The sequence below is a fragment of the Mesocricetus auratus genome, unplaced genomic scaffold (assembly GCF_017639785.1).
Source record: "Mesocricetus auratus isolate SY011 unplaced genomic scaffold, BCM_Maur_2.0 Super-Scaffold_100003, whole genome shotgun sequence".
Taxonomy (NCBI): domain Eukaryota; kingdom Metazoa; phylum Chordata; class Mammalia; order Rodentia; family Cricetidae; genus Mesocricetus; species Mesocricetus auratus.
This window is the reverse complement of record NW_024429188.1, coordinates 74,992,228-75,019,495: the sequence shown is the minus strand read 5'-3', so window position 1 is coordinate 75,019,495 and position 27,268 is coordinate 74,992,228. Positions and strand designations below refer to the sequence as shown.

At 38.0% G+C, this 27,268-nt stretch overlaps 1 protein-coding gene across 1 annotated transcript in view; it reads right to left on the bottom strand.

The window, feature by feature from the left end:
• Positions 1 to 27,268, bottom strand: part of Il1rapl2 (interleukin 1 receptor accessory protein like 2) — a 1,115,671-nt gene that overhangs the window by 554,717 nt on the left and 533,686 nt on the right. The window contains exon 3 of the mRNA XM_013118167.3: positions 584 to 857. Within this exon, the coding sequence (XP_012973621.2) occupies positions 584 to 857 (274 nt within the window). The remainder of the gene's footprint in view (positions 1 to 583; positions 858 to 27,268) is intronic.

Genomic DNA, 27,268 nt, shown 5'->3' with positions numbered 1-27,268 from the left:
TATGACCTAGGATGCTTCTCATCGTATATTTCTGCCAAGAATTAGATATGCTAAATCTTCAGTATCTAGTACTCAGAACTTCATGATAACCAAGTGTTTATTAAGTTTTATACTGAACATTTAGGCAGAGTAGAATGAAGTTCATTTTGCAAATTTTATGAATAGTACCAGTAGCTCATTTGCTGTGAGGTCTCTGGTCAGCATTTGAAGCTACAGAGCAAGAGAGGCAGCAATTCCTTGGCCTAAATGGTATGTGACATCAGGTTCATAGTCAGGCACCAAGATCATTGAGTCGTCGCCTCTGCAGTGAAGTAGTTGTTATTATAAGATACTGGAGCAGGGGTGGGTGAAATTAGGAAAGAAGTGAGTCACACAATATTCTAAAATAAAGAAACATGCAGTAAATAGGAGTACTGATTTGTGAGAATCTGATAAGAATTTAGTATGTAGGTCCAATAGATCACTGCAGTTCTTCAATTGCTGTTATATAACATGAGTTATCCCAGCAAATACTCCAATATAACATTCCCAAACAAAAGACTGCAAGGCATGTGGTTGGCCAATATTTTCAAATGACACTCACCTTAAAACACAAGTGTAGAATCCACTGTCTTGTGCCTCAGCTGAGTGAAACCATATGGAATCTTCCTCTTTGCTCATCCTGACCTCTGAGAAGATGATAGGCTCTTCCAAATCACCCTTGTTTTTGTACCACATGAGCCTGAGCCCAGTACTCTGGGCCATGCTATAGTTGGTACGAATATAACTGTAGAAAAGGGCACATTTCACTCTGACAGGTTCACCTGCCAAAGCCATGTATGTCTTGAGATCCACAGACCAGTCAATACAGCCATCCACTGAAACAAAACAGACAAGACATGAGATACAGGGAACATCATTCAGAATAACAGCGAGAGAAGTAATCACTACCATCATGCACAGGGACCTTGAGTGTCAGAGTTTTATAGAGATGGTTTTATTCAATCCTCCCAGTGAATTTGTATGAGACTTCAGCATCTTACTTAAATGTTAGCAAGCAGAGATTCTGAACTAAGTCTGTGTCCTTAGGTATTTTTCTATCCTCCACAGCAATGTTAGTTAGAAATCTACTAGATAAGCTCCTCCACAAGGCTCTCTATATGGTTGTCTTGGGGCTGCCCAGCCAGGTTCTCCAGATTCCTCACTCCAGTAGAGTGGCCTGCTAAGTGAATTCCTCCTGTAGATCAGCAAATCTTTCCTCTGTGAGATCATATGAACCTAGACTGCTAGCTTGACAGTGACATGAGAGTTTCAGGAAATTCTTACTGATTATTTGGTAGGATTCTCATAAAACAAGTATTTCTAAGAGACCCATTCCCAGATCAGGCCCAATCCTAAAATTAACACTTGTATGAATACTTTACAGAGGAGAACACTGAGATTCAGTTAAGAAACCTTCCCTAAGGACACAGAGATAACGAATGGTAGGAAGTCAATATCTGATCAGAGACTCTGCATATTCCTGCCCTATGCTATCTATACCTGTAATTGGGACAATATTCAGTCACTATGTTATTTACTCACTGCTGAGAAAGCAATGTTGAGTTTAAAGCATTAGACACCTAAAGTAATTATTGCTACCATGTGTGTATGTGTGTATGTCTCATTTTTCCATGGAAAGACCTATTAATATATAATATTTAAAGATAGGTTGCTATCTCTTTATATCTTTAGGTTTCATTTGTTGCTTAGGTGATAAATGCTCATGATGATATATTATGCTAATGTCAGATTTAATCAAATAATTCTGTGTGGATAAATCTAATATTAAAGAAATACAGATACAGTAAAATCTCCTTTTTCAGAAGCATTATAAATAGATGCAGAAGATAATTTACTATGCTATTCAATACAGCTAACATAGATAGTATACTTCTGAATGCCTATTGTTTTTCAAGAATTTCATCAAATGGTCCTGTGTCCTTTTATATTGCCTGATTATCCTTTATAAACCATATCATAAAAATGTGTAAATACTTCCATTCTAAAATAATGTTTTGCCTATAATTCTGCAAGCTGGCCTGTTTCCTTTTTCAGTTGTTGAGAACTTTGTAACCCAGGGTGTTTAATCTTTTAACCTCAGTTGACAGGAAGCTTAGAGCCAAATGGAATGCTCAAATGTAATAACTATCATACTTCAAAGTTTCACTTTCTCTATATGAAGGGTTATTGAACTAGGGTTCAAGGGCACTCAAGGGAAAGGTGTTCTAATAGGCCTTAGATTGTTGGCAAAATAATGTGCCTATTCACATAGGCATGCTTTTCTGGGGGAGATTTTATACTACATTTCATTAGACTGTCAAAGGAGTATGTAGCCTAAGAACTCCATGGTTTTATAAAATTAATTTTTATTTAAATTACAAACAATCTTATTTTTCTTTTTCATAACTGTTGTGTGGTTTAGCAGAGCAAATCCATGGCCTTATGCAAGTTAAGCAACTATTCTGCTACTGAGTTACAGCCTAAGCATGGCTTCTAATCTTTTTCTAATGTCATTTTTCACTACTCTGGTTCATATGGGCTTTTATGATGAGCTCCTTGAGTTGTATGTAAAGTAGCAGAACAGTAATTGGTTTTGGATTAACAAATTTGACTTAGAAAAATTATTTCAAACTGTAATTACTTTCTTAATAGAAAAAAAGTTTTTTTAATATTTCCTTCCTAAACTCCTCCAGGTTCCTTCTCTAACATATCTGTTATGTAATCTAGATAATTGTATACTCAAGCTACATTTCCAACCTTAGCAAGACTAATTTTGCCTATAAACTATGAGGCATGGTTGATATTGAAGATAATAAAAATATTTGCTCTTGAGTCACAACATCCATGCCTACCATCAGCTTGTGACATTTAACTGCCATTAGAATTAGCTTTATCACACAGACCTTGAAATCATACTGAAAATTCATTTCCTGTTGAATACCATTTGAACCACATGCATTTGAGTTAATGAAAGTAGGGTTCCTTCGTTTCATCTTCCCTTGTTCTAAGCGTCAGGGAAGGAGTATTTATAAATAAGGTAGTCAACAGCCAGAGAACAGAAATTTAGCAAGTAGGGAACAATGGAATTCCTAAATATCATTCTTTTAATTTTTCCCCACTTTTAATATTCACAATACATGTTTGCAACATGCCTTATTTCAAGGCCTAATGGAGCTTTTCCATAAGAAAGACAAAGGGCACATGATGCTAGATATTATGAAGGCCCACCTGATATTAAATATTTTTCACCACAAAACACACTAGGAGAAATCTATTCCCATGAATTAAAGTATTGTAGCTTTATAGCTAAAGATCATTAGATTACTACTGGATTCTAACAAGGCGGTTTGATTTGTTTTTATTGGATTTCTATTCTTAGCTGTTCGAAGCATGGGTGTCATAGGATATAGTGCTTTAATTTTTAGATTGGGTACTAGTGAAAGCAACTAAAAAGTATATAGAGTGAAGTTCAAGGTCTATAAAGTTGAACGGAGGCACAATCAGTCACCATGTAGGACGCAAGAGAAGTAAGAAGTCCGAACCTTTTCTCCAGTAACAGAAGACCACATGGAAATACTCAGATTTGGTTATGGGTTAATAATTAAGCGATGATGAGGGAAGTCCTTCTGTGTGTATATTGACTTATTGGTTGATAAATAAAACACTGTTGGCTAATTGGAAAGCAAGATAGTTGGGCCTAGGAGTCGAGCAGGATTCTGGGAAATGTAATCTACAGTAGAGAGTTGCCCTGTGATCCCGGGAGGAGAGGATGCGTCAGGATGGTGTCCTCGGATAAGTCCTTATAAAAATATATATTAATAATTGTGGGTTAATAATTAAGTCAGAGTTAGCCATTAAGAAACCATAGAAAATGGCCAATAGCTTCATAATTAATATAGCATCCTGCATGTTCATTCAGGACTGATGCAGCTCAGGGACAAGGCTGACAGGAAGAATGCTCGCTACAAGGTGGAATGCCAGTATTAAGAGACTGAAATCCTGATTAAGTAGGAAGCACAGAGACATGTCAGAGTATCACAAAAATTGGTGGGCAAAAGGTCACACATGACTGAATTTTCAAGTGCCACCAGGAGATACAAGTATAAGTTACATTGCTGCCACAAAGGGATGGTAATAACACATTACACCTCCAGAAACCTTTGCATGTTGAACCGCCATCCATATTTGGAAAATAGATAAAGAGAGGCATCTGTGATGCAGTTGGCAAAGGTGGAAGCTATACCAAGTAGGTGACATGGTGGAATTGAGTAGTCCACAGAGGAGTCTAATCTGTGAGCTGGGCCTCACCAACCCAACATCTAGCCCACAGAGCCATCCTGACCTATTCTATTCACAATTCCAGTGGCAACTCTGTAAGCAGATCCCCCACAGGGCTTCAGCGAAAAGTGTTTTCCATATAGACTGGATTCTCTCACAAGTGACTCCATAACAGGGTATCTCTGATTCATAACAAGTGTGAACAGGTGCACTGCAGGCAGGAAAACACTGTTTACCCCAAACGTTGAAATTCTGCAGTTGGTGAAGTTTCTTACAGAAGAATACACTGAAAATACAAAAGGGTCTCTCCTTAGTATCTCATCTATAACCCCTTGATTCGAATGTCTGGAAGGCTCATAAATTATTGCTCTTGATTTATTTTTCTTGGCAGAAAATGCTTTAATGATTAAGCTTTCTAAACAATTGTAATGGAGTGAAGAAAGCTACTAAAAAGTTCGGAGCTCTATTTTAATCATTTTTCTTCCAGTCTGCAAAACAGGTAAGAAGGTATGTAACTGAGGAGTTTAATGTGAAACCTCAAATTAGGGGGTATGCAGACTGTCTAAATGCATATGTTGACATCCATGCACCTTTTGTCACAAGGAGACTCCTAGCAGTGAAAGCAAGTGCAGTCTCCAGCAAAGTACCCTAGGTGACATTAGCAATAGCCTCTTTATAATTAAGTTTCTCACTGCCATACCTATTTGCCTTAAAAACAAAGCCCTGTGGAAAATGTATGAATCCTTGTCAGAGGATATGATGCCAACACTAACAACTACCAGTACAATTTTCCAGGGAAAAAGAACACTGAGTGTAGTTAAATTAGACTCCAATGACCATGCACGTTACAATTCTTTCACAGGTATAGTGGGAAAATGGATAAGCAGCTGCACATATAAATGTCAATTCTGTGTTTTTAACTCAGATTTGGAATCTGCCTCAAAATCCCCATTAAATTCAACGGTTCATTGATCCATGAGAAACTATGAAAATTCCAGATACTTGGATGAGTAGTTTTTTGCAGTTTATAGTGTCTAGTCTCATAGTAACTTATTGTGTATGTTTAATACATTCTGTATCAACTAACTCTATCCTGTTCATTTTTATCATCAGCCCTTGCTCTTCAATCACTAGGGTAATAATTAGGGGCATTTCCAGAAATCTCCACTAGAGGGAGAGCTGCCCAAGTCTTTGTATAGCATTTAACTATTCCCTGCCTACTTTCTCAAACACTATGAATTTGCTAGAGGTCAAGCACTAAGCCCTGGTTGTTGAGGAGGAATCACAACACAACTATGAGGATGCAACACTGTAATGACAGAGGTAGTCAAAAACTAGGGATGCAGCAGAGATCTTTCTCAAAAGGGAGGAAGGAAAATATACATGGAGTAGAAGAGGAAACAGTAGAAACAGCAAGAGAAATTCACTGAGTCCTTAACCTTAGAATAGGTAAGCACAACACTAGATGTGCAGCTGTTTTGCAATGTTTTTTGTTGTGTTTTTATTTGGTTTGTTTTTTTCTGATTTCATTCTCATGTCCACTCAGGAAGAAAAGAATTCAATATTCCCATTAAAAATTAGAAAACAAAAGGTCAGAGAGTTTAAAGTGACTTGCTCAAGGTCACTTGGGGTACAATGATAGCAGATACTACCAGTATACTCTGTCCCATTGTGATAAAGTGGACACCAGATCCTTGGCTCTTAATGCCTGTGCTTCATATTCTTCCTCTTATACTCTACGTTCTGTTTGGTGGCATCTAAATTGCTGTATTATGCCCCAGAGTCCACACCTGTCCAGTAGAGTGGACCTTTCAATCTGAGTCATAGTCTGCCTGCATAAACACTATAGGAATAATAGCCATCAAGTAATATATGCCAATTATTCATCTACGAATTACACAGTGCTTACAAAGTAATGAATTATTGATAATTTATGTATATCATGTTCCTTCCTAAGAGGAGGTCAAACCCTTGGGCAATAGTATCTAACCCCTATTAATGTATTTCAAATTAAATATCTAGAGATGATCACCCAAGTTTTGCCATTATAATCAAGTTATAAGGGTGTGTACTTATCTAATATTTGTACTAATAATATACTTATTAGATAAAATACCATGAGTCTCAATCTAAGAATTTTAATGTTGCAATTATATGTATTCTACTTTTATCTCAGGCCATTCTGCTCCCTAAAGTCAAATTAATTTCATATATATCCATCACTGTGGATTCGTCTCATGTGTCATTTCTCCAGAACAAGCAAGTCAAGTACTCTAAGAAGTGATTGACTTCTGCATTTATTGCTAAATCTGTGCCTATTTGCCTCCAGCCTACACTTATGGATATATCTGTTCATCATTTCTTTTTAAATACATTTCTGTCTGGGAAAAATAAATATTGACTTTTAAACTTCATCTGTGCTTCGATGTCCAATAATAGTCAGAAGATTTCCTGTTACAGCTCTATAAATGCAACAAATGCTTGCTTTGTGTTTTTGAGAGTATCTTTACATTTTTTTAATGAATTGGATTATTTGTTCCACTTCCATGCTTTTACCCCCTACTATTCATCAATGGGAAATTCTGCTGAAATAAAGTCCTTCATCTCCGTTCAACCTAGTCATTATGCTTAATAATGGGCTGGCAACCATTTTAATTTCCCTGTCATTACAAGGTCTGTGTGATGGTTTGTCAGGATCATATCTTTTATTTGTATCTGATGGGGGAGCCTCCGTGGTATTTTGGAAGTGAAATCACACTAGGTCATTAGAACCAACTCTTCAACTCTTGATTCCCTAAGGTCTGATGAGCCCCTGAGACATGGTCAGCAGCTAGAAGCTTTTCACAGACGCAGTGGTTTTAATGCTGAGAAGGGCCAGTAAAACATCCATGGGCAGCAGGATATCAGCACTGCCCACAAGCCCCTCTGCTATGCTTGCTTCTGCCCACTTAAATCCAGAATATTTGGCAGGAAGCTGCTTTCCTGTGCCAGTTCAGCCCCACCTCCCTTAATCATTCATGGTTATCTGAGCCAAAATTGTTGGGAGTCATCCATGAATCTTGTCTTTTCCTTCCCACTGACTTTCCCCCTAATCATTACTCCCATAATATATTAAGCCTTGCCATTTGTGATGTAACTCAAATATCTCCTGATTTCTTTATTCCCATAGATAGTTAAATGTAGGACGTCACATTTTCTTGGGTCATTATAATATTTTTCTCTTACTGGCTTTATTTAAATTGAGATAATTTTATGTACTTATAGCATACAACTTGATGTTCTGATACCTGTGTCTACTGCGAAATGATTAAGCTGATTACTATAACCTTCAACTCATGTATTTACCAGGTTTGTGATAAAAATAAGAACTACTCTAAAAATGTTCAGCTATACACTATTAATATCTATAGTTATTAAGCTATAGAACATCAACTCATGTATTTCCCAGATTTGTGATAAAAATAAAAACTAATCTAAAAATGTTCAGCTATACACTATTAATATCTCTAGTTATTAACTATAGAACAGATCTCTTAGGCTTCATCTCCAGTTTATCTAAAACCTTATGCCTTTCAACCAACATTTCTTGTCCTCTTCTCTCTGCCCTTTGTATTTATCATTCTAGAATCTTTCACAAGTTTACTCTTTCATTCCACGTGTAAATGATACCAAGCCACAACTGCTTTTCTGTGCTTGGCTTATTTCACTTAACATAATGTCTTCTATATTTGCCAATGCTGTTTCAGATGACAAAAATATTTTATAAAACTTAATAACACTTCACCACACATATAGATTACATATGCATAAGTATTTACTTGCTCATTCATCTGTTGACACTTAGTTTGCTCTCAGTGCCTTAGCTATTTCAAATAATGTTTCAAAGAATGTGGATGTGCAGATACATTGATACATAATAACCTATATATTTAATATATGTTTCCTACACAAGTATCCCATTGACACACCAATGAAATACCTTATGGTTATATATGTAGAAGGAGTTTTATTTTTTAGGGATTTCCATATTGTTTTCTTAGTTACTGTGCCAATTTACATAATCATCAATTGTGTACAAGGGTGCTCTTTTACTCACATTCTTGCCAACTATTTACTAAGTCTTCTCTCATCTTAACCTGAGTTTCATGATAGGTCATTGTGATTTTTGCTTTCCATTTGTCTGATAAATAGTGACATGAGCATTTTTATAAGCCTGCTAGTCATTTGTATGGCATCTTTTGGAAACTGTATAGTCCTGTTGTCCCTTTTAAATTAATTATTTAAATTAAAAACAATCTTATATTTCACCTACCAATCCCAGTTCCCTGTCCCTCCCTTCCACCTATTCCCTCCACCAACCTCCCTTCCCATACCCCATCCACTCCTCAGGGAGGGTGAGGCCTCCCATGGGGGATCATCAAAGTCTGTCACATCATTTAGGCAGGACCTAGGCCCTTCCCTGTGTATCTAGGGTGAGAGAGTACCTCTCTGTAGGGAATGAGCTCCCAAAACCCAGGGATAAATACTGGTTCCACTGATAGAGGCCCCATAGATGGCCTGGTCCCCCAACTGGCACCCAGTTCATGGGACCTGATTTGGTCTCATGCCGGCTTCCCAGCTGTCAGACTGGAGTCCGTCAGCTGTTTCTGTGGGTTTCCCCAGCATGATCTTGACCCCTTTGCTCATTACTCCTCCCGCTTTACAACTAGATTCCAGGAGTTTGGCTTAGTGCTTTGATGCGGATCTCTGTTTCTGCTTACATCAGCTCCTGGGAGAAGGCTCTATGATGACAATTAAGGTAGTCATCAATCTCACTATAGGGGAAGGGCATTTAAAGTATAGGTAGGATCAACATAGTAAAAATGACAATCTTGCCAAAAGCAATCTACAGATTCAATGCAATCCACATCAAAATGCCAGCACAATTCTTCACAGACCTTGAAAGAACAATACTCAAATTTGTATGGTAAAACAAAAATCTTAGAATAGTTAAAAAATCCCTGTACCATAAAGGAACTTCTGGAGGCATCACTATCCCTGACTTCAAGCTCCACTAAAGAGCTGTAGTCCTGAAAACCTCTTTGTATTGGCACAAAAAATAGACAGGCAGACCAATGGATTCGAATTGAAGACCCTGATATAAATCCACACACCTATGAACACTTGATTTTTGACAAAGAAGCTAAAATTATACCATGGAAAAAAAGAAAGCATCTTCAACAAATGGTGCTGGCATAACTGGATAACGGAATGTAGAAGATTGCAGATAGACCTATATCTATCACCACGCACAAAACTTAAGTCCAAATGGATCAAAGACCTCAACATAAATCCAGCAACACTGAACCTCTGAGAGGAGAAAGTAGGAGGTACCCTTGAACAAACCGGTACAGGAGACGGCTTCCTCAACATAACAACAATAGCACAGACACTGTGATTGACAAGTAATAAATGGACCTCCTAAAACTGAGAAGCTTCTATTGTTCACTTTTAATCTGGAAGCCTTTTCTGAGTTATTTGAGTACCATGCATATTTTACATATTAATTCCTTATCTGCTATAATTTACAAATGTTTTATCCAATTCTATAGTCTGTCTTCATCATGTTGATTATTCACTTTGTAGAAGCCTGTTAGTGTTATGCTATCTCTATTTTTGCATTTGTTGTATGTGCTGTTCAAATTTTTGTATTCTTCTCTTGTAGTCTTTCCAAATAACTGCCTAACATTCCCATTCAGGTCCCCGAGATCCCTCTGTCATTACTGGACATTGAACAAGAAGCCTCTTCCCTGGTTGTCAAACATTCTTTCACTGAACTGTATCCCAGCCTCCAATCTGATTTAGAAACTGTGATCATGATGAACATTCCAAAGCAGTGGTTTTCAAGCCTCCTAATGTGACAATCCTTTAATACAGCTCCTCATGTTATAGTGATCACCAACCATAAAATTACTCCCATGCTGCTTCATGTTACTGTTATGAAACATAATGTAAACATCTGTGTTTTCCAATGGTGTTAGGTGACTCTTGTGAAAGAGTTTTAGACTATCAAAGGGGTTGTGACCCACAGATTGAGAACTGAGATTTTAAACCCATGGTTACACCCTTTTACACCTAACAACTTTCACAGAGTTCCTATCTGCCTATCTCTAAGCCTGGCTTTCCTTGTTTCATTTGGAGCTACCTACCTATCTTTTCAGTTCCTATGTGAAATTCTTCACATACCCTTATTCTTTAGTCAAATCTCACCATTTCCAGAGGAGATCATGTACATTTCTTTTCTTTTTCCTAGTTAGGTTTACTCTTGCTGTGAAGAAACACCATGATCAAAAAGCAAGTTGTGGAAGAAGGAGCTTATTTGGACTACACTTCCACATTGTAGTCCATCACTGAGGGAAGTTAGGGCAGGAACTTGGAGCCACAAGCTGATGAAGAGGCAATGGAGGAGTGCTACTTATTGGCTTGTCCCTCATGACTTGCTCAACCTGCTTTTTTATAGTACCCAGGGCTACCTGCTCAGGGTAGCACCACCTACAGTGGTCTGGGCCCTCTCACATCAATCATTAATCAAGAAATACACCATGTGCTTGCTCACAGACCAATCTGGTGGGGGCATTTTTTTCTATCAAGACTTACTTCTCTATGATGACTCCAGCTTGTGTTAAGTTGACATAAAACTAGCCAGCACAGTCTTTGTTCTTCTGCTTCCTTAAAGTGCATTAGAATTTGCACTTACCTACTGAGCTCACACATTCTCTAAGACACATGCCAGTGGTACTCTTACCTAATGTGTTTGTTTACACAGTTCCTTTGCAAGTGAATAATGTGTGTCCCATTTCATCTATATATCTTGGGAAAGGCTCAATCGTGCACTGAACACAGTAGGCACTTATTAAATCTTCAGGAGTTTAAAATCTTGTAGCTGCCTAACAAGTTTCCTGACAAGGGTTACTTGAACTTCTTAGAAATACCATAAGATTCCCCCTGCTGATCCTAAACTAGAGTACTAATGTGTCTAGACTCTATTAAGAATGTTAGGTAGGATAGCCTCAATGTATAAAATGTGACTATAATGATTTTTAAATTATCACATAAAATTAGAAAGAGGAATGATAAAACTGTCTCTCTGCCATACCCTTGCTACAGAACTCATAATCCCCAACTGAGAAAAACAAATAACTAAGTCTATATCCAGCCTCTTTCAAACAAGCCCAATTCTATCAAAGTAGCAGCCTACCAGAGTCCAAGATAGAAATTCTCTGACCTAGTTAGAAATCTATCTTCTTGCTTACTCAAACCATATCCTATCTTGTTTAAGAGCAGTTACACCTGTGCTCTTACCTACTCAGTTATTTATTACCTTGAACCTCACACTATATTTTCACACCTTATTGAATTTCTTCAAACAAATTCTTGCTCTTCTTGGGGTTGCATTTACCTAGGAGTCAAGCTAGAAATGGTTTCTTACAATAGATTTTATATGTCACTGCAATACTCCTTTTGGTTTGATATTTATCTATCATCTCTCTCTCTCTCTCTGTCTCTCTGTCTCTCTGTCGCTCTCTCTCTCTCTCTCTCTCTCTCTCTCTCTCTCTCTCTCTCTCTCTCTCTCTCTCTCTCTCTCTCTCTCTCTCTGTGCCCGAACCAGATACTTAGTAGACCTTATTGAAACATATTTATATATTTTCATCTCATGAGAACTCACACAATTTCGTGCTGCCAGAGCAAAGTATATGGGTTACTAATTTCACTGTAACTGGGAGTTAATCTTTGGATTATTGAAAGTATTTCTTAAAACATCTCTATCCAGTTTGGATCATAGTTTAGAGAAATAGGAAAATAACATCTTTCGGGCTTAATTGAGTATTTATCATGTCATTGAGGTCATCTCCTTGGGCTTTAATGCCAAGGTTTTAAAAGTAGCACAGAGTTTACTGGAGATCAGGAAGCTTGGGTTCTTATCTTATCCTCCTCTGTCTCTTAATTGAGATATCTCAATTGAAGAAAGTCAGTTTCTATGCTTAAACAAAAGAAAGATGTTTAGCTAGATAGGTCCTAACCCAACATCAAGAAAATATGAATTTTCTGATTATTGTTGAGGTTCATGATCAAGATGAAATTCACATACTCACTTAGAGTGATGGTCTCTTTTTAATGACTGCACTCAGTTTCAATATTATGAAAACCTTAGGTTGATAAGATTATAAACTCTTATTATGTCAACATACCAAATTAATAATGTTCACATTTCCCCACTTTCTGCAGCTCTGTTTCATTAAAGGAATAAAACATTGCCAACACAGTTAATGTCCCTTTTAACCAGAGCACATAGCTCCATATTCATCCTCAACACCTGCCAGGGGAACAATCACTACTTACCTAATGTATAGACTTAATCTATATCTATATCTATATCTATATCTATATATCACCTTGAAAATATCACCTTAAAGCCATATCTTAAAAGATAGATATAGGACAAGATGAATATAGGACAATCAACCCAGGTCTCTAGTACATTTGCAGATGTGCACAAACCTATGAGAACACTTCACAGCACTTGGCACACAATGATAGCTCAGACTTTACTATCATCATCTCTGACATTCATGGTTATAGGAATTCTCTATCTATTTTTGTGGTTTGTGGTGTACTTCTAAATACTTTGCATATGATAATACACATTATTTCAAGGTAAAGTATATTTGTTTCACATTTACAATTAAGTTGTGTTACTAGATTTATTTTCCTCAAATTTGGGGAACAGAAAAAATATCACCTGTAAGTTTTACTTTAAACCAGTAAAGTAGCATAATGAAATATCCTAGCACATATTAATGTTTCATACTTAGTTAATATAGTATATAGATATCACTCTCTTCATGATAAGCATATTTACTGTGTGCTATGTCTTAGTTAAAATTTTTGGTCATGGTGATGAAAAAACAAGTTGGGGGTAGGGCTTATGCTTCTATATTGCTGTTCATCATCAAAGAAAGTCTGGACAGGAACTCAAACAGGGCAGGATCCTGGGGGCAGGAGTTGATACAGAGATCAAGGAGAGGCAGGGCTTCCTGGCTTGTACATCATGGCTTGCTCAGTATGCTTTCTTATATAATAGTAGACCACCAGCCCACGAATAGTACCACCTATAATGGGCTGGCCCCTGCCCCATCAATCACAGAAAGTACTGGAAGGAAAACTGCAACCTAAGGAAGTTAACTACACTCACATAAACATAGACAATAGATAATACCACTTTTACCAAAAGCCAAAAGAAAAAGCGGGGTAAATCCACAAACAATAACACCACCAACAACAAATAAAAAAAAAGATTTAACAATAAATGGTCCTTAACTTCCCTCAATGTTAATAGTCATAATTTGCCTATAAAAAGTAACAGAATGGATACAAAGACAGAATCCATCCTTCTGCTGCATATAAGAAACACACCTCAGATTCAAAGACAGACATTACCTCAGAGTAAAGGGGTAGGATAAGATTTTCTAGTCAAATAGACCTAAGAAACAAGCTGGTGTAGGTATCCTAGCAGCTAACAAATTAGACTTCAAACTAAATTCAATCAAAACAGATTAAGAAGGTCATTTCATATTCATCACAGGAAAACTTCATCAGGAAGAAGTCTCAATTTGGAATATTTATGCCACAAATACAAAGGAACCCACATTTGTAAAAAAATATATTGCTAAAACTCAAATCACACATAAGATGTCACACAGTTATTGTGTGACACTTCAACACCCCACTCTCACCACTAGACAGGACCACCAGACAGAAACTCAACAAAGAAATAAAGGAACTAACATAAGTTATGACCCAAATGGGTTTAACAGACATCTATAGAACATTCCATCCAAACACAAAACAGCATACCTTCTTCTCAGTGTCACATGGGAGCTTCTCTAAAATCGACCACATACTTGGCAACATAGCAAACCTCAACAGGTACAAAAAATGGGAATAGCCCCCTGTATCTTATCAGACCACCATGATTTAAAGTTAGAATTCAACAACAACACAAATTGCAGAAACCTTTCAAACTCATGGAAAATGAAAAATGCACAATTGCACTATTCCTGGGTATAGGCAGAATTAAAGAAATTAAAGACTTCCTAGAATTCAATGAAAATGAAGACACAACATACCCAAACTTATGGGACACTTTGAAAGCAGTACTAGAGATGGAGGAGTGAGGAGCAAAGGGGTCAAGACCTTGCTGGTGAAACCCACAAAGACAGCTGACTGGATAAGGGAGAGCTCTTGAACCCCAGACTGATGGCTAAGAGGCCAACAGGGGACTGATCCAGACTCCCTGAATGTATTGTCAGTGAGGAGGCCTCAGAAATCTCTGGGGCCTTGGGTAGTAGATTAGTGTTCACCATGGCATACAAATGGACTTTGCGAGCCCATTCCACATAGAGGGATGCTCTCTCAGCCTGGACACATGGGTAAGGGCCTAGGTCCTGCAGTGGACTCCAGAGATTCCCCCAAGGAGGGCCTCACCCTCCCTGGGGAATGATGTGGAGATTGCTCTGGGGGTGCGGGGGTGGGGGATGGGGCTGATGGAGGGCCAAGGGGGGGAGCTGGAATTGACATTTGAAGCATGCATGTTTCTAATTTAAAGAAAAAAAGATAAGAAAAAAAAGAAAGAAGATATACCTATAAATCACAAAATAAATAAGAGAAAACAGTACTAAGAGGAAAGTTCATAGCACTAAGTGCTCACATGAAGAAATTGGGGAACAGTAACACTAGAGAATTAACAACACAACTGAAAGCTCTAGAAGAAAAAGAAGCAAACTCACCCCAGACAAGTAGATACCAGGAAATAATCAAACTGAGGGCTGAAATCAATTAAGTTGAAACAAAGAAAACAATACAAAGAATCAATATAACAAATGATGGGGAAGTCCTGTGTATATGTCAATAAAGCACTCTTGGCCAATAGGGAAGCAAGATAGGTGGGACTAGGAGTTGAGGAGGATTCTGGGAAAGAGAGACACAGGCAAACATCATGTAGCTGCCATAGAAGTAAGAGGTCCAGACCATTTCTCCGGTAAGAGAAATATTTAGATTAACAATTATGGAGTAAAAACTAAGTTAGAACTAGCCAGTAAGAAACAAGCAAACAGCCAACAGCTTCATAATTAATATAGCCTCCTGTGTGTTCTTTTGGTACTGATGCATCTCTGGAACCAGGCTGGTGGGAAGACAACACACTACAAACAAAAGTTGGTTCTTTGAGAAAATCAACAGAATAGACAAACTTTTATCCAAACTAAAAGCCAAAGAGAGAGCATGCAGATTAACAAAATTAGGAATGAAAAGGGGGACATAACAACAGATACTGAGGCTATCAAGAAAATCATCAGGTCAGACTTTGAAAACCTGTGTTCCACAAAATTAGAAAATTTAAAGGAAATGGACAATTTTCTGGATAAATATCACTTACCAACATTAAATCAAGAAGAGATAAGCAATTTAAACAGACCTATAACGCCTAATGAAATAGAAGAAGTCATCAAACGTCTCCCAACCAAAAAATGCCCAGGCCCAGATGGCTTCAGTGCAGAATTCCACCAGAAATTCAAGGAAGAACTAATTCCAATACTCTTCAAAATATTCCACACAATAGAAGCAGAAGGTTCATTGCCAAACTCTTTTTATGAGACTACAATCACCTTGGTACCCAAGTGACACACAGATACAACTAAGATAGAGAACTACAGACCAATATCCCTCATGAACATTGATGCAAAAATACTCAATAAAATACTGGCAAATCAAATCAAAGAACACATCAGAAAAATGATCCACCATGATCAAATAGGCTTTATCAAAGAGATGCAGGGATGGTTCAACATACAAAAATCTATCAATGTAATCCACCATATTAAAAAACCGCAAAAGAAAAGCCACATGATCATCTCAATAGATGCTTGAAAAGTCTTTGACAGAAGCCAACACCCCTTCATGATAACAGTCCTGGAGAAATCAGGGATAATAGTTACATACCTGAACACAATAAAAGCAGTATACAGTAAACCAACAGCCAATATCAAACTAAACAAAGAGAAACTCAACGCAATTCCTCTAAAATCAGTAACAAGGCAAGGATGTCCACTCTCTCCATATCTCTTCAATATTGTACTTGAAGTTCTTGCTGGAGCAATAAGACAACAAAGGGAGATCAAGGGGATACAAATTGGAAAGGAAGAAGTCAAACTTTCATATTTGCAGATGATATGATAATTTACATAAGTGACCCAAAAACCTCTACATGAGAATTCCTACAGTTGATAAACACCTTCAGGAAAGTGGCAGCATACATGACTAACTCAAAAAAATCAGTAGCCCTACTATATACAGACAATAAATGGGCTGAGAAAGAAATCAGAGAAACATAACCCTTTACAATAGCCACAAACAACATAAAATATGTTGGGATAATGCAAACCAAACAAGTGAAAGACCTGTATAGGAAGAACATTGAGAAATTAAAGTAGATACCAGAAAATGGAATGATTTCCCATGCTCTTGGATAGGTAGAGGCAGCATACCAAAAATAGCAATTTTGCCAAGTCATCTACAGATTTAATGCAATCCCCATCAAAATCTCAGCACAATTCATCACAGACCTTGAACTAACAATAATTAACTTTACATGGAAAAACAAAAGACCCAGTATAGCCAAAACAACCCTGTACTTTAAAGCAACTTCTAGAAGCATCACCATCCCTGACTTCAAGCTTTATTATAGAGCTATAGTCCTGAAAACAGTTTGCTATTGGCACAAAAATAGACAGGTAGACCAATGGAATTGAATTGAAAACCCTGATATTAAGCCACATACCTATGAACATAAAAATATTCAATGGAAAAAAGAAATCATCTTCAACAATGGTGCTAGCATAATTGGATGACGGAATGTAGAAGACTAAGAAAGATATATCCATGTCTATCACCATGCACAAACCTTAAGTCCAAATGGACCAAAGACCTCAACATAAATCCAGCCATTCTGAACCTCGTAGAAGAGAAAGTGGGAGGTATCTTTGAATGAATTGGTACAGGAGGCTACTTCCTTAATATGTCACCAGTAGTACAGACACTGAGATTGACAATTAATAAATGGGACCTCATGAAACTGAGAAATTTCTGTAAGGCAAGACACAGTCAACAAAACAAAAAGGCACCCCACAGATTAAGAAAAGATATTCGCTAACCCCCACACCTGACAGAGGGCTGATCTCCAAAATTTACAAAGAACTCAAGAAGCAAGTCTCCAAAACACCAAAGGATCACATTGCAAAGTGGGGTACAGGACTAAATAGAGAATTCTCAATAGAGGATTCTAAAATGGCTGAGACACAAGAAAGTGGTCATCATCCTTAGCCATCAAGTAAATACAACTCAAACAAAATCTGAGATATCATCTTACTCCTGTCAGAATGGCTAAAATCAAAATCACCAATGCCAGTTATGCTGAAGAGGATGTGGAGAAAGGGAACACTCCTCCACTGCTGGTGGGAGTGCCAACATGTACAGCCACTTTGGAAATCAGTATAGAGATTCTTCAGGAAAATGGGAATCAGTCTACCACAAGACCCAGTAATTAGACTCTTAGGCATATACCCAAAATATGAGCATTCACACAACAAGGTCATCTGCTCCACTATGTTCATAGCAGCATTATTTGTAATAGCCAGAACCTAGAACCAACCTAGATGGCCCTCAGCCAAAGAGTGGATAGAGAAAATGTGGTACATCTACACAATGGTATACTACACTGCGGGGAAAAAAATGGAATCTTGAAATTTGCAAGCAAATGGATTGCACTAAAAGAAACCATCATGAGTGAGGTTACCGAATCACAAAAAGACAAGCATGGTATGTATTCACTCATATATGGAATTTAGACATGAAGCCAACAATCCCACTGCCAGAGAGTCTAGGAAACAGGGAGGACCCAAAGAGAGATATGCATGGTATCCCAGACAAGGGGAATGGGACATGATCTCCTGAGAGAATTGGGATCATGGGAGGAGGGGATATGGAGCTGGGAAAAAGAGATGGGTAGAAGAGAAGTGGAGAGTAGGACAAGTGAGAGCACGAAGGTTGAGTCAGGGGGAGAACAGAGGAGAGTAATCAAGAAAGCCAGTAACAGAGAGGGAGGACTGATGACCAAAGGGATTAAGACTGGGCTGGTTTAACCCCCAGAAACAGCTGACCTGACAAGGGTTAGCTCTTGAATCCCAGGCATCAGCCTGGGAATCCAGCATGGGACTGATCAAGACCCCATGAATGTGGGTGTCAGTGAGGAGGTCTAGGTAATCTATTGAGCCTTGGGCAGTAGATCAGTACTCATCCTGAGTATACACACGGACTTTGGACTCCCATCCAACAATGTGAGATGCACTCTCACCCTGAACTCTTGGGGGAGGGTCTAGGCCCTGCCCTGGATGAAAAGACAGACTATGGACACCCCCATGGAGGGCCTCACCCTCCCTGGGGAAATGAGGGGATAATGGGAGGGTTGGGGGGAGGGCACAGGAGGAGAGGTGGGAAAGGGAGAGGGACCTGGAATTGACTTGTGAAGCAACCTTGTTTCTAATCTAAATTTAAACTTAAAAATAAATAATAAAAAACAAAAAAACAAGAGATACCATTATAGATGGAGTCATTATAGGTCTGAGGAGAGATCTGGCACTAGTGAGATTTCCAGAGATCTACAAGGATGTCACCAACTGGCAATCTAAGCAATCGTGGAGAGGCTACCTTAAATGCCCTTCTCTGATACTGAGATTGATAGCTACCTTATATCCCATCCTGGAGCCTTCATCCAGTGACTGATGGAAGCTTAAGCAGACACCCACAGCTAAACACTGAACTGAACTCCTGGAATCCAGTTGCAGAGAGGGAGGAGTGATGAGCAAAGGTGTCAAGACTGGGCTGGTGGAACCCACAGAAATAGCTGACCTGAACAAGGGGGAATCTCATGGACCCCAGACTGATGAATGAGAGGCCAGCATGGAACTAAATTTGGGTGTCAGTGAGGAGGCCTTGGCAATTCATGGAACCTCAGGTAGTAGATCAGAATTTATCCCTGGCACACAAATGGACTTTAGGAGCCCATTCCACATGGAGGGATGCTCCCTCAGCCTGGACACATGGTGGAGGGCCTAGGCCCTGCTCTTAATGATATGACAGACTTTGGAGACCCTGCATGGAGGGCCTTCCCTTCCCTGGGGAGCTGAGTGGGGATTATGTAATGGGTTGCAGGTGGGAGGGTGGGGGGTTGAGGGGGGTCAGAGGGGTGGAGGAGGCGAGGGAGAGGGAGCTGGGATTCACATGTTAAACAAGCTTGTTTCTAATTAAAATAAAAAGCAAAATATATAAACATAATCATAAAATATTATAAGAATACATAAATATATATAAACACACAAACCCTTCCATGTTGTTGAAACTAATCTTAGAAGTGGGAATTGAACCCAGTAGGACTGAGAACTGGTTTGTTGATAAAGAATTATATTTGTAAACATAAATATTCTGTGCAAGGGCCATATTTCATAAAACCTGAAAAACATTTTCTTTCATCTAGGCCTTTATGGTATTGTGCCACGTGCCTAATACTCTATTTCCTCCACTATCCACCTGGCTTCACCGTGAACAGTTGCCTTCATGTACATGTTCACGTAAGTTGGAGTTAGAACTTACTGATTCTTGGATTTAGTCTATAACTTATCAATGATAAATACCAGTGGCTTAATAGCCTTCCCCTTGTCATCCTCAGAAGGTACCTGTCAGACACTGAATACTTTCATTCCTTCTCCTAACATCTAACCACAGCACTGTGAAAATAAATCACACAGCATACTCCAGGTTCATTTCATGTACAGATAGGACATTAGGACATGGGGCAACAGTTTATCCACCTTTACAATTCCAATTGTTGCCCAAACTCCATCTCTTCCCAAGGTATGTATCCTAATAATAGCCCTCTAAGATGTTATAAATGTATTCATGCACTTGTTTGTAATTTGTTTCCTATTATATTTGCACAGTTTTACAGATGACACCAACAATGGATTCAAAGACTCTCTCCCTTTATTTTATAATTCTTTGGATGTTTTTCTTAACCTGCGTGTAAACTTTTCATAACAAAGAAGCATCTGTGATGGCATACATAATTATTATCTCTTATGACATTGATCCTGACATTGTGAAATAATCAGGAAATGAGAACTGAATTGGACACCTTACTGGTGTCTTATGGCTTTCAAAGTTAAAGCATACAATCTTTTTAATATTTTATTTTATTTTTATTAAATTTACATACCAACCAAATTTCCCCTTCCCTCCCTTCTTCCCCATCCCCATACCTCCCCAACCCATTCCTAATCTACTCCTTAGAAACAGTGAGGCCACCCATGGGGAGTCAATAAAGCCTATTACATTCAGTTGAGGCAGAGTCAAGCCCCCCCAATAAAGGCTGGCTACATGGAATGGGCTTCAAAGAGCCAGCTCATGCACTGGACATACATCCTGGTCTCACTGTCAGGGGTCTTACAAACAGACCAGGCTTCAAAGCTGTCTACCACATGTGGAAGGCCTATTTCAGTCCCATGCAGGCTTCCCAGCTGTCCAGCTAGAGTCTATGAACTCCCCCAAGAGTGGGTCAACTGTCTCTGTGGGTCCTCCACCCTGGTCATGATCTTGACCCTGGTTGTTCAAATAATCCCTCCTTCCTCTCTTTGGCTGGACTCCTGTGGCTTGACTTGGTGCTTGTATGTGGATCTCTTAAAGCATGCAATCTTGTTGGCTTTCATAACTATGCAGAACAAGCAGGGCCTACCCTGTCCCATCATAGCCACCCACAGAGTATTGCTTAAGAGCAACTGAAACACTTAGCAACCAAATGGACTTACCTGACTTTGCTTCCTTTATATTACCATTTAGGGTCTTTGGGAATCTGTGGGGTATTGTTTATTTGGTTTTTGGTTTTTGTTTTGGAATGTTTTATACTCAAAGAGGAATAACAAACATCCTACAGGGATCTCTCACACACACTTGCATGCATATCAGTAGAGATTTATTTGTCTGACTAATCTATTACCCATATTGTGAGACTATGTGTGTTTATATTTAATTAGGAAAAATGGGAGAAGAAAAAGGGAAGGTGTACTGAACTATTATATAGTCTGTAGTACTTAGCAAATTATGCATCAACAAAGACTGCTATGATGGTAATGTCTTGTCAACTAAAAGGATAGGCAACTAAAATGTGTCTGTATTATGATCCAACTTTTCCAACTGAAAAATGGAGATTCTAGCCCAGCTTACTATATGGTTCCATTGTAACTATCAAGGAAGGAGATCTGAAATGAGGGATCATTCATTAAGTTGTAACCACAGGTTAGATATCATGACAGTAGGTGACTGTGATGACTAATTGTATGTGTCAACTTGATTAAGCCACTTTCCAGTCATTTGGTCAATCATTATTCAGGGTGTTTCTTTGAGGGTGTTTCTGGAAAAGATTGGCAAATAAGTTGACTGAATAAAATGGATTATCATCCCTAATGTGGCTTAGTTTGGCCTTACCTAATTGGCCTGAACACACACACACACACACACACACACACACACACACACACACACACACACACACACACTGCTGAGTAAGAGAGGATTCCTTCTGCCTGACTGCCTTAGAGCCAGGACATTGGTTTCCTTCCTCCCTTCAAAATTTAAATGAATTATGGGCTCTTTCTGTGTCTAGAGACCACAGATTTTCGGGATGTAATTTATACCATCAGTCATCCCTGGTCTCTACCTTGCTGACTACAAATCCCATGAACTTACAAGCCTCTATAACCACATAAGCTAGTTGTAAAATAAATGTCCTTATCTCTCTTGATATCTATCTATCTGTCATCTTCCTACCTATTTGTTAGATATAGGTTAATAATATATATAACATTGATTATTTCTCTAAAGAACAGTGATATACAGTGACTCATAAACATCATCTCTTTTAATTCTTATCAAATCCCAAGGACAAAATATTATGAGTTCTATATTTGGATGATGACACTGACACTCACACCAATAAAATCATGATCCCTAAAACTTCATGTTGTTGACACAGAGAAAAGAATATCATGTGACAACTTATTTGGGAGGGAGATGACAATGTTATTGCCTGAAGTGGTTGGCTATTCCAACCACTGAAGTATAAGGGATCAATGAATGGGAGTCCTTGTAGTCTGTCTATGACACACTGAGAAATAATAGTATTAAATTATCTAAGCAAGAGCACATGCTTGTTACGGAAGTAGAAGTGGAAAATTATTAATATTCAGATATTCCTATATTTGAATTTTAAATCTGTCACTGACTTGCCTATGCATTCATGTGTTTGAGTAACTATGACAACCTCACCTTAATTTCACAAATGTGAAATTGTGCCTTTTTATTAGCAATCAAAGAACAAAATGCAAATTTTATAGTGTTCAGTATAGATCTAGAAACGTAATAAACACTGCAAATACTACTATTGCTGCTACTCACAAGAAGGAAAAGTAACAAGATAGTAAATATCTGACTCCAAAGTTCATGCTTTCTCCTGAGACACTCTAACTGGGCTTTAGCTTTGAATTTTGCAATAAGCACTCTATTTGGTTTTTAACAAAAGCTCTCATGTGGTGGATATATGTATCAGGAATGCATTTGAGAGTGTGCAGAAGGGCACTGTCATATTCAGCTTTGCCACCCTTAAAAATTACCATGACAGAATTAATCAAAATTTATTTATGTATTGTCATCTTCTTCCAAAGAGTCTTACTGAATTAACCAAAGTGACTATATAGTTTGTTACCATGTACTATAGAGCAAGTGTGGTGTTGCAGCCAGAGTCCCTCTGTGACACATAGGTATGAAGAAAAAAACATAATAATGTTCATCCAATAGAGGTAAACAAATCTCTCTCGAAAAACTTCATCTCAGCCCACATGCAGCTACATGAGACTGAGAAAATCGTTTTTTAGTAAGAGACCTTTTGGGAGATGCCAGCAAAATCTGTGGTCACAACATGATATATATACTTCTTCAAGACAGAGCCCTGGGCCAACTGTCCCCATACCTCATTAAATCTGGATAGCAGTGTTCAAACTGCTGGCTCACTACTCCAGTCAGTGATCTGGGAACTCCTTGATATTAGGATCAGATAAGAGGTGAGAAACGCTGCAGCACTAAGCCCAACTTGCCTAGTTATCTGGTTGAAGAAAGGCAAGATCAAAACCCACAGAGTAATAATAATGACAAAGAGACACAGACAGAAGGAAGGTAATAATTTATAATAAGACTTGTAACATTTGATGGCATTTTTAAAAATGGTCTTGCTGGGAGTTTGGACTATGTCTTAATTATGGAAGACTTGTCAATCAAATGGAAGCTTTCTCCCAATTCCCTATTAAAGGCATCATCAAGAAGCCCTTTCTTGTGAAACTGTACAGCCTCAAATCTAGGTCAGCCTGCCTCCATTTATGTGAAGCAAAGATGTTCTTTCTATGCTGTCAGTCATTCTGGGTCATCTTCTTTCTGATTAATCTGGAAGCACAAATTCTCAAAATCATGCATCCAAGTGTTTAGAATGAACAGGAAGAACACAGATAGCTCCATGATTAAGAAGCTCACTCACCTTTTCCTTCCTTATCTTTTCTTTTTTGTGTGTGATTTCTTAGTATATCAGTTTAAGGATAGGTTTGGTTTCTTTGATTATTTTTTCCAAGGTTTAAAGTAATAATGAAGGCAAAAACTCCTGGTATTTACAAAAGGAGCCAAGGTTTTGTATTTTCCCTGCTTGCATATGTCTACACAATAGATAATACATATGCAAAAAAGAACACGCCAGATAGATAGGTCATTAATCTCTGCTTCTTCCATGTAATATACCTCATATAGGCTCAGTGGGGGTTAGTTATTTTGGATGTTACTTGCTTTTGATAAGCAATGAGTTTCAGTTACACATTTATTTTATCATTTCATTCATTCATTTGCTCATGTACTTTCATTAGCATTTAATGAGTAGCCGTGCATTAGGCACCACCATAAGTCCTAGAGCTATAATATCTAGCAATCTATGGATCCCACTCTTCAGAAATAGTGCCATATAGTGCACGTAGTAAACAATTATGGTAGTGCTATTAATAGGTAACAACAAATGAATTTATTATGTGCCAGACATTATTGTAAACATGTGCATTTATTAATTTATTCCTTACAACACCTTCTTGAGGTTCATTTCACATTTTATTTCCTAATTTCACAGACAAAGACACTTAATATTAAGAAATCTACCCCAAACTATTTGACTAGAAATTGAGAGCTTATAAAGAAATTGCTCCCAGAGCAATGTTTTAAATCAAACATTGAGCACACTGCCTCCTTAATGTGATATAGAAGAAAGTATGTTGTATCATGGACGGCATTAAGCCAGACTGTGAGAGGAGGTAACCCTTGATCTTTTTAAGGAATAGGGGACCGAAAGATAGATTAATGCAGAGAATAGCATATTCCAATTAGAGGAAACCACACTTGTGAATCATTGAAGGGCTAAAACAATGTGAGATGCTCAGGAAACTACCAGAAGTTCCATATGACTGTACATATAATAGTAGAGACATAAGAAAAATCCGGGTCATAAACAGCCTGGGAAAAAGCTAGGAATTTTGGCAAGTACTAACTACTATGAGGGCTATGTGTAACCATTGAAGGGTCTTAAATGATTTGTTTTAAAGATTTTTAAGCATAATAGTCATTCATAATTGTTATCATAATTCAGGCAAAACTATGTGATTTGAGCCAAGTCAGGGGCAGGGAATAATAGAAGGATAGATATATGTGACGTAGAGTTATAAAGATTGGATATGTAAGAGATGAATGCACTACAGTTATAGTGGCATGTGCCTTTAATCTCAGCACTTAAAGAAATGTAGGTGGAAAGACTGCCACAAGTTCATGACTTGTCTGGTCTCTGTATTGAGTTCCAGCCCTGTCTCAAAAGAAAAAAATGCTAGCAGGGTGTGAAGAAAGAGGAAGGGATGCATTACTGGCTCTCAGGTTTCTGCTTAAGTGACAGCAGTGCCGCATTCTCATAGTTTATGGCAGTTGTTGCCAACCAGATAAGCTTCCCTAATAAATAAGGAGTTCATAAATGAGAGAATGAGTGGGTGGATAGTCAATGTTAGGTATTTACAGAATAAAAACTATCATTGTTTGTATAGAGAGAGTTAAGGAAACAAAAGGAGTCAAGAATGGTCTAAGGATTCAGGCTAAGTTAACTTCCTTTCTACAGTCAGAAAGGTAATACAGAAGAAAAATATGTCTGGAGACCAGGATGAGGAGTTCAAATGTAGATAAATTGATTTGGAACTGCCTATGAGACAACCTTATGGTACCAATAGGTGTGAAAAAGAATAAAATGATGCAGAAAATACCATAAAAGGCTTATATCACATACTATGTTTCTGAAACATCTTTTCCTAAACATTACTATCAGTAGCTACCATGTTATTGATTGATGGTAAAATTAAGAGCCAGAGAGTTTATATACTGAGCTCATTATCCCTCAGTGTATAAATGGCAGAGTCAAGATGTAAATTCACCTTATCTAATTCTTAGGACAGAAGTGCTGTGCTACAGTGCTAATCCCTAGCTATAATGGAATGTGAACTCAAAGTGCTTAAGAGGGAATATAACATGCTAGGCCTAATAACATGTAATAACTTAAGGGAGCCCTTACCCTTGTCCTCCTCATTTCCCTCTATCTGATCTAACTTTTGCCATGTGGTGGTATTTTGTAACACTTTATTTTGTTTTTTCAGTTTGTAAGTTGAGCTGTTATTTTATCTACTACTCTACATGGATTCACTCATGGTTCATGATTTTTTAAGACTCAAAACATAAGACTTTCAGTTATAAAATCAAAACAGTGCGGGTCAAACTAGTACAAGCTAATCTCCCTCTCCATGAAATCAGGAGTTTTGAGGCAGTATCACAGTTATAGATCTGAGTCCTGGGAAGACACTAAAATTTCCAGGTTCTGGTGTAAACTCCTGAACAAAAAAATTAGACCAAGAATGTGTGGTTAGATATATAAACAATGACAATTTGTTAAAAGTGAGAAAGCACTCTTGAGAATGGGAGTAGGCAGTGAACCGGAAAAGGAACACACTCAAAAGTATTGGCCAAGAAGCCCTTGTGACCCTTTCTAGATCATGTATATGGTGCCTTCTTCTCCAAAATTTGTATATTGTGGGCTTTTGTGGGTCGTAATCTGGTTGTAGTATGGAGCCCAGGTGGGGAAGGTCTTCCTGTTATTTTCTGCCTACTGATTAATCACAAAGAAGCCATTATTAACCACATGTTAACCTTGACACAGCTTTCTCCATTCCCTATTCTCTCACCACAGGAGCAGCTCTAGACAGTTTTACCAAAACCTATGAGACAAAGATGGATATAAGAATCCAATCAGTTATCACTTCTGAGACGTAGCCTAATTGGCAGGAAATCTGCTGTCAGCTAAGACTAGTGAATTCAAGGTAACTCAACATTTTTTTTTGTTTTCCAAAGGCATTTGTTTATAGAATTCTTCTCTGCCTTTAGCTCTTGACAAGAACACATGAAGGTCCTTACCTTGACATAACAGAAGTGGAGTTCATTAGATTCTTAGATGATCTATTATATGAGTATTAGTTTCATTACTTTAGAAGAATTCTCTTACATCTCTTTTAGAATTCAATGGTATGGGGAGCTTTAAAGCAGTGGTTCTCAAACTGAGGGTGGCAACCCCTTTGGGGATCAACTGACCCTTTCACAGGGGTCTCGTAAGACCATCAGAAAGCACAGACATTTACTTTATGATTCATAACAGCAGTAAAAT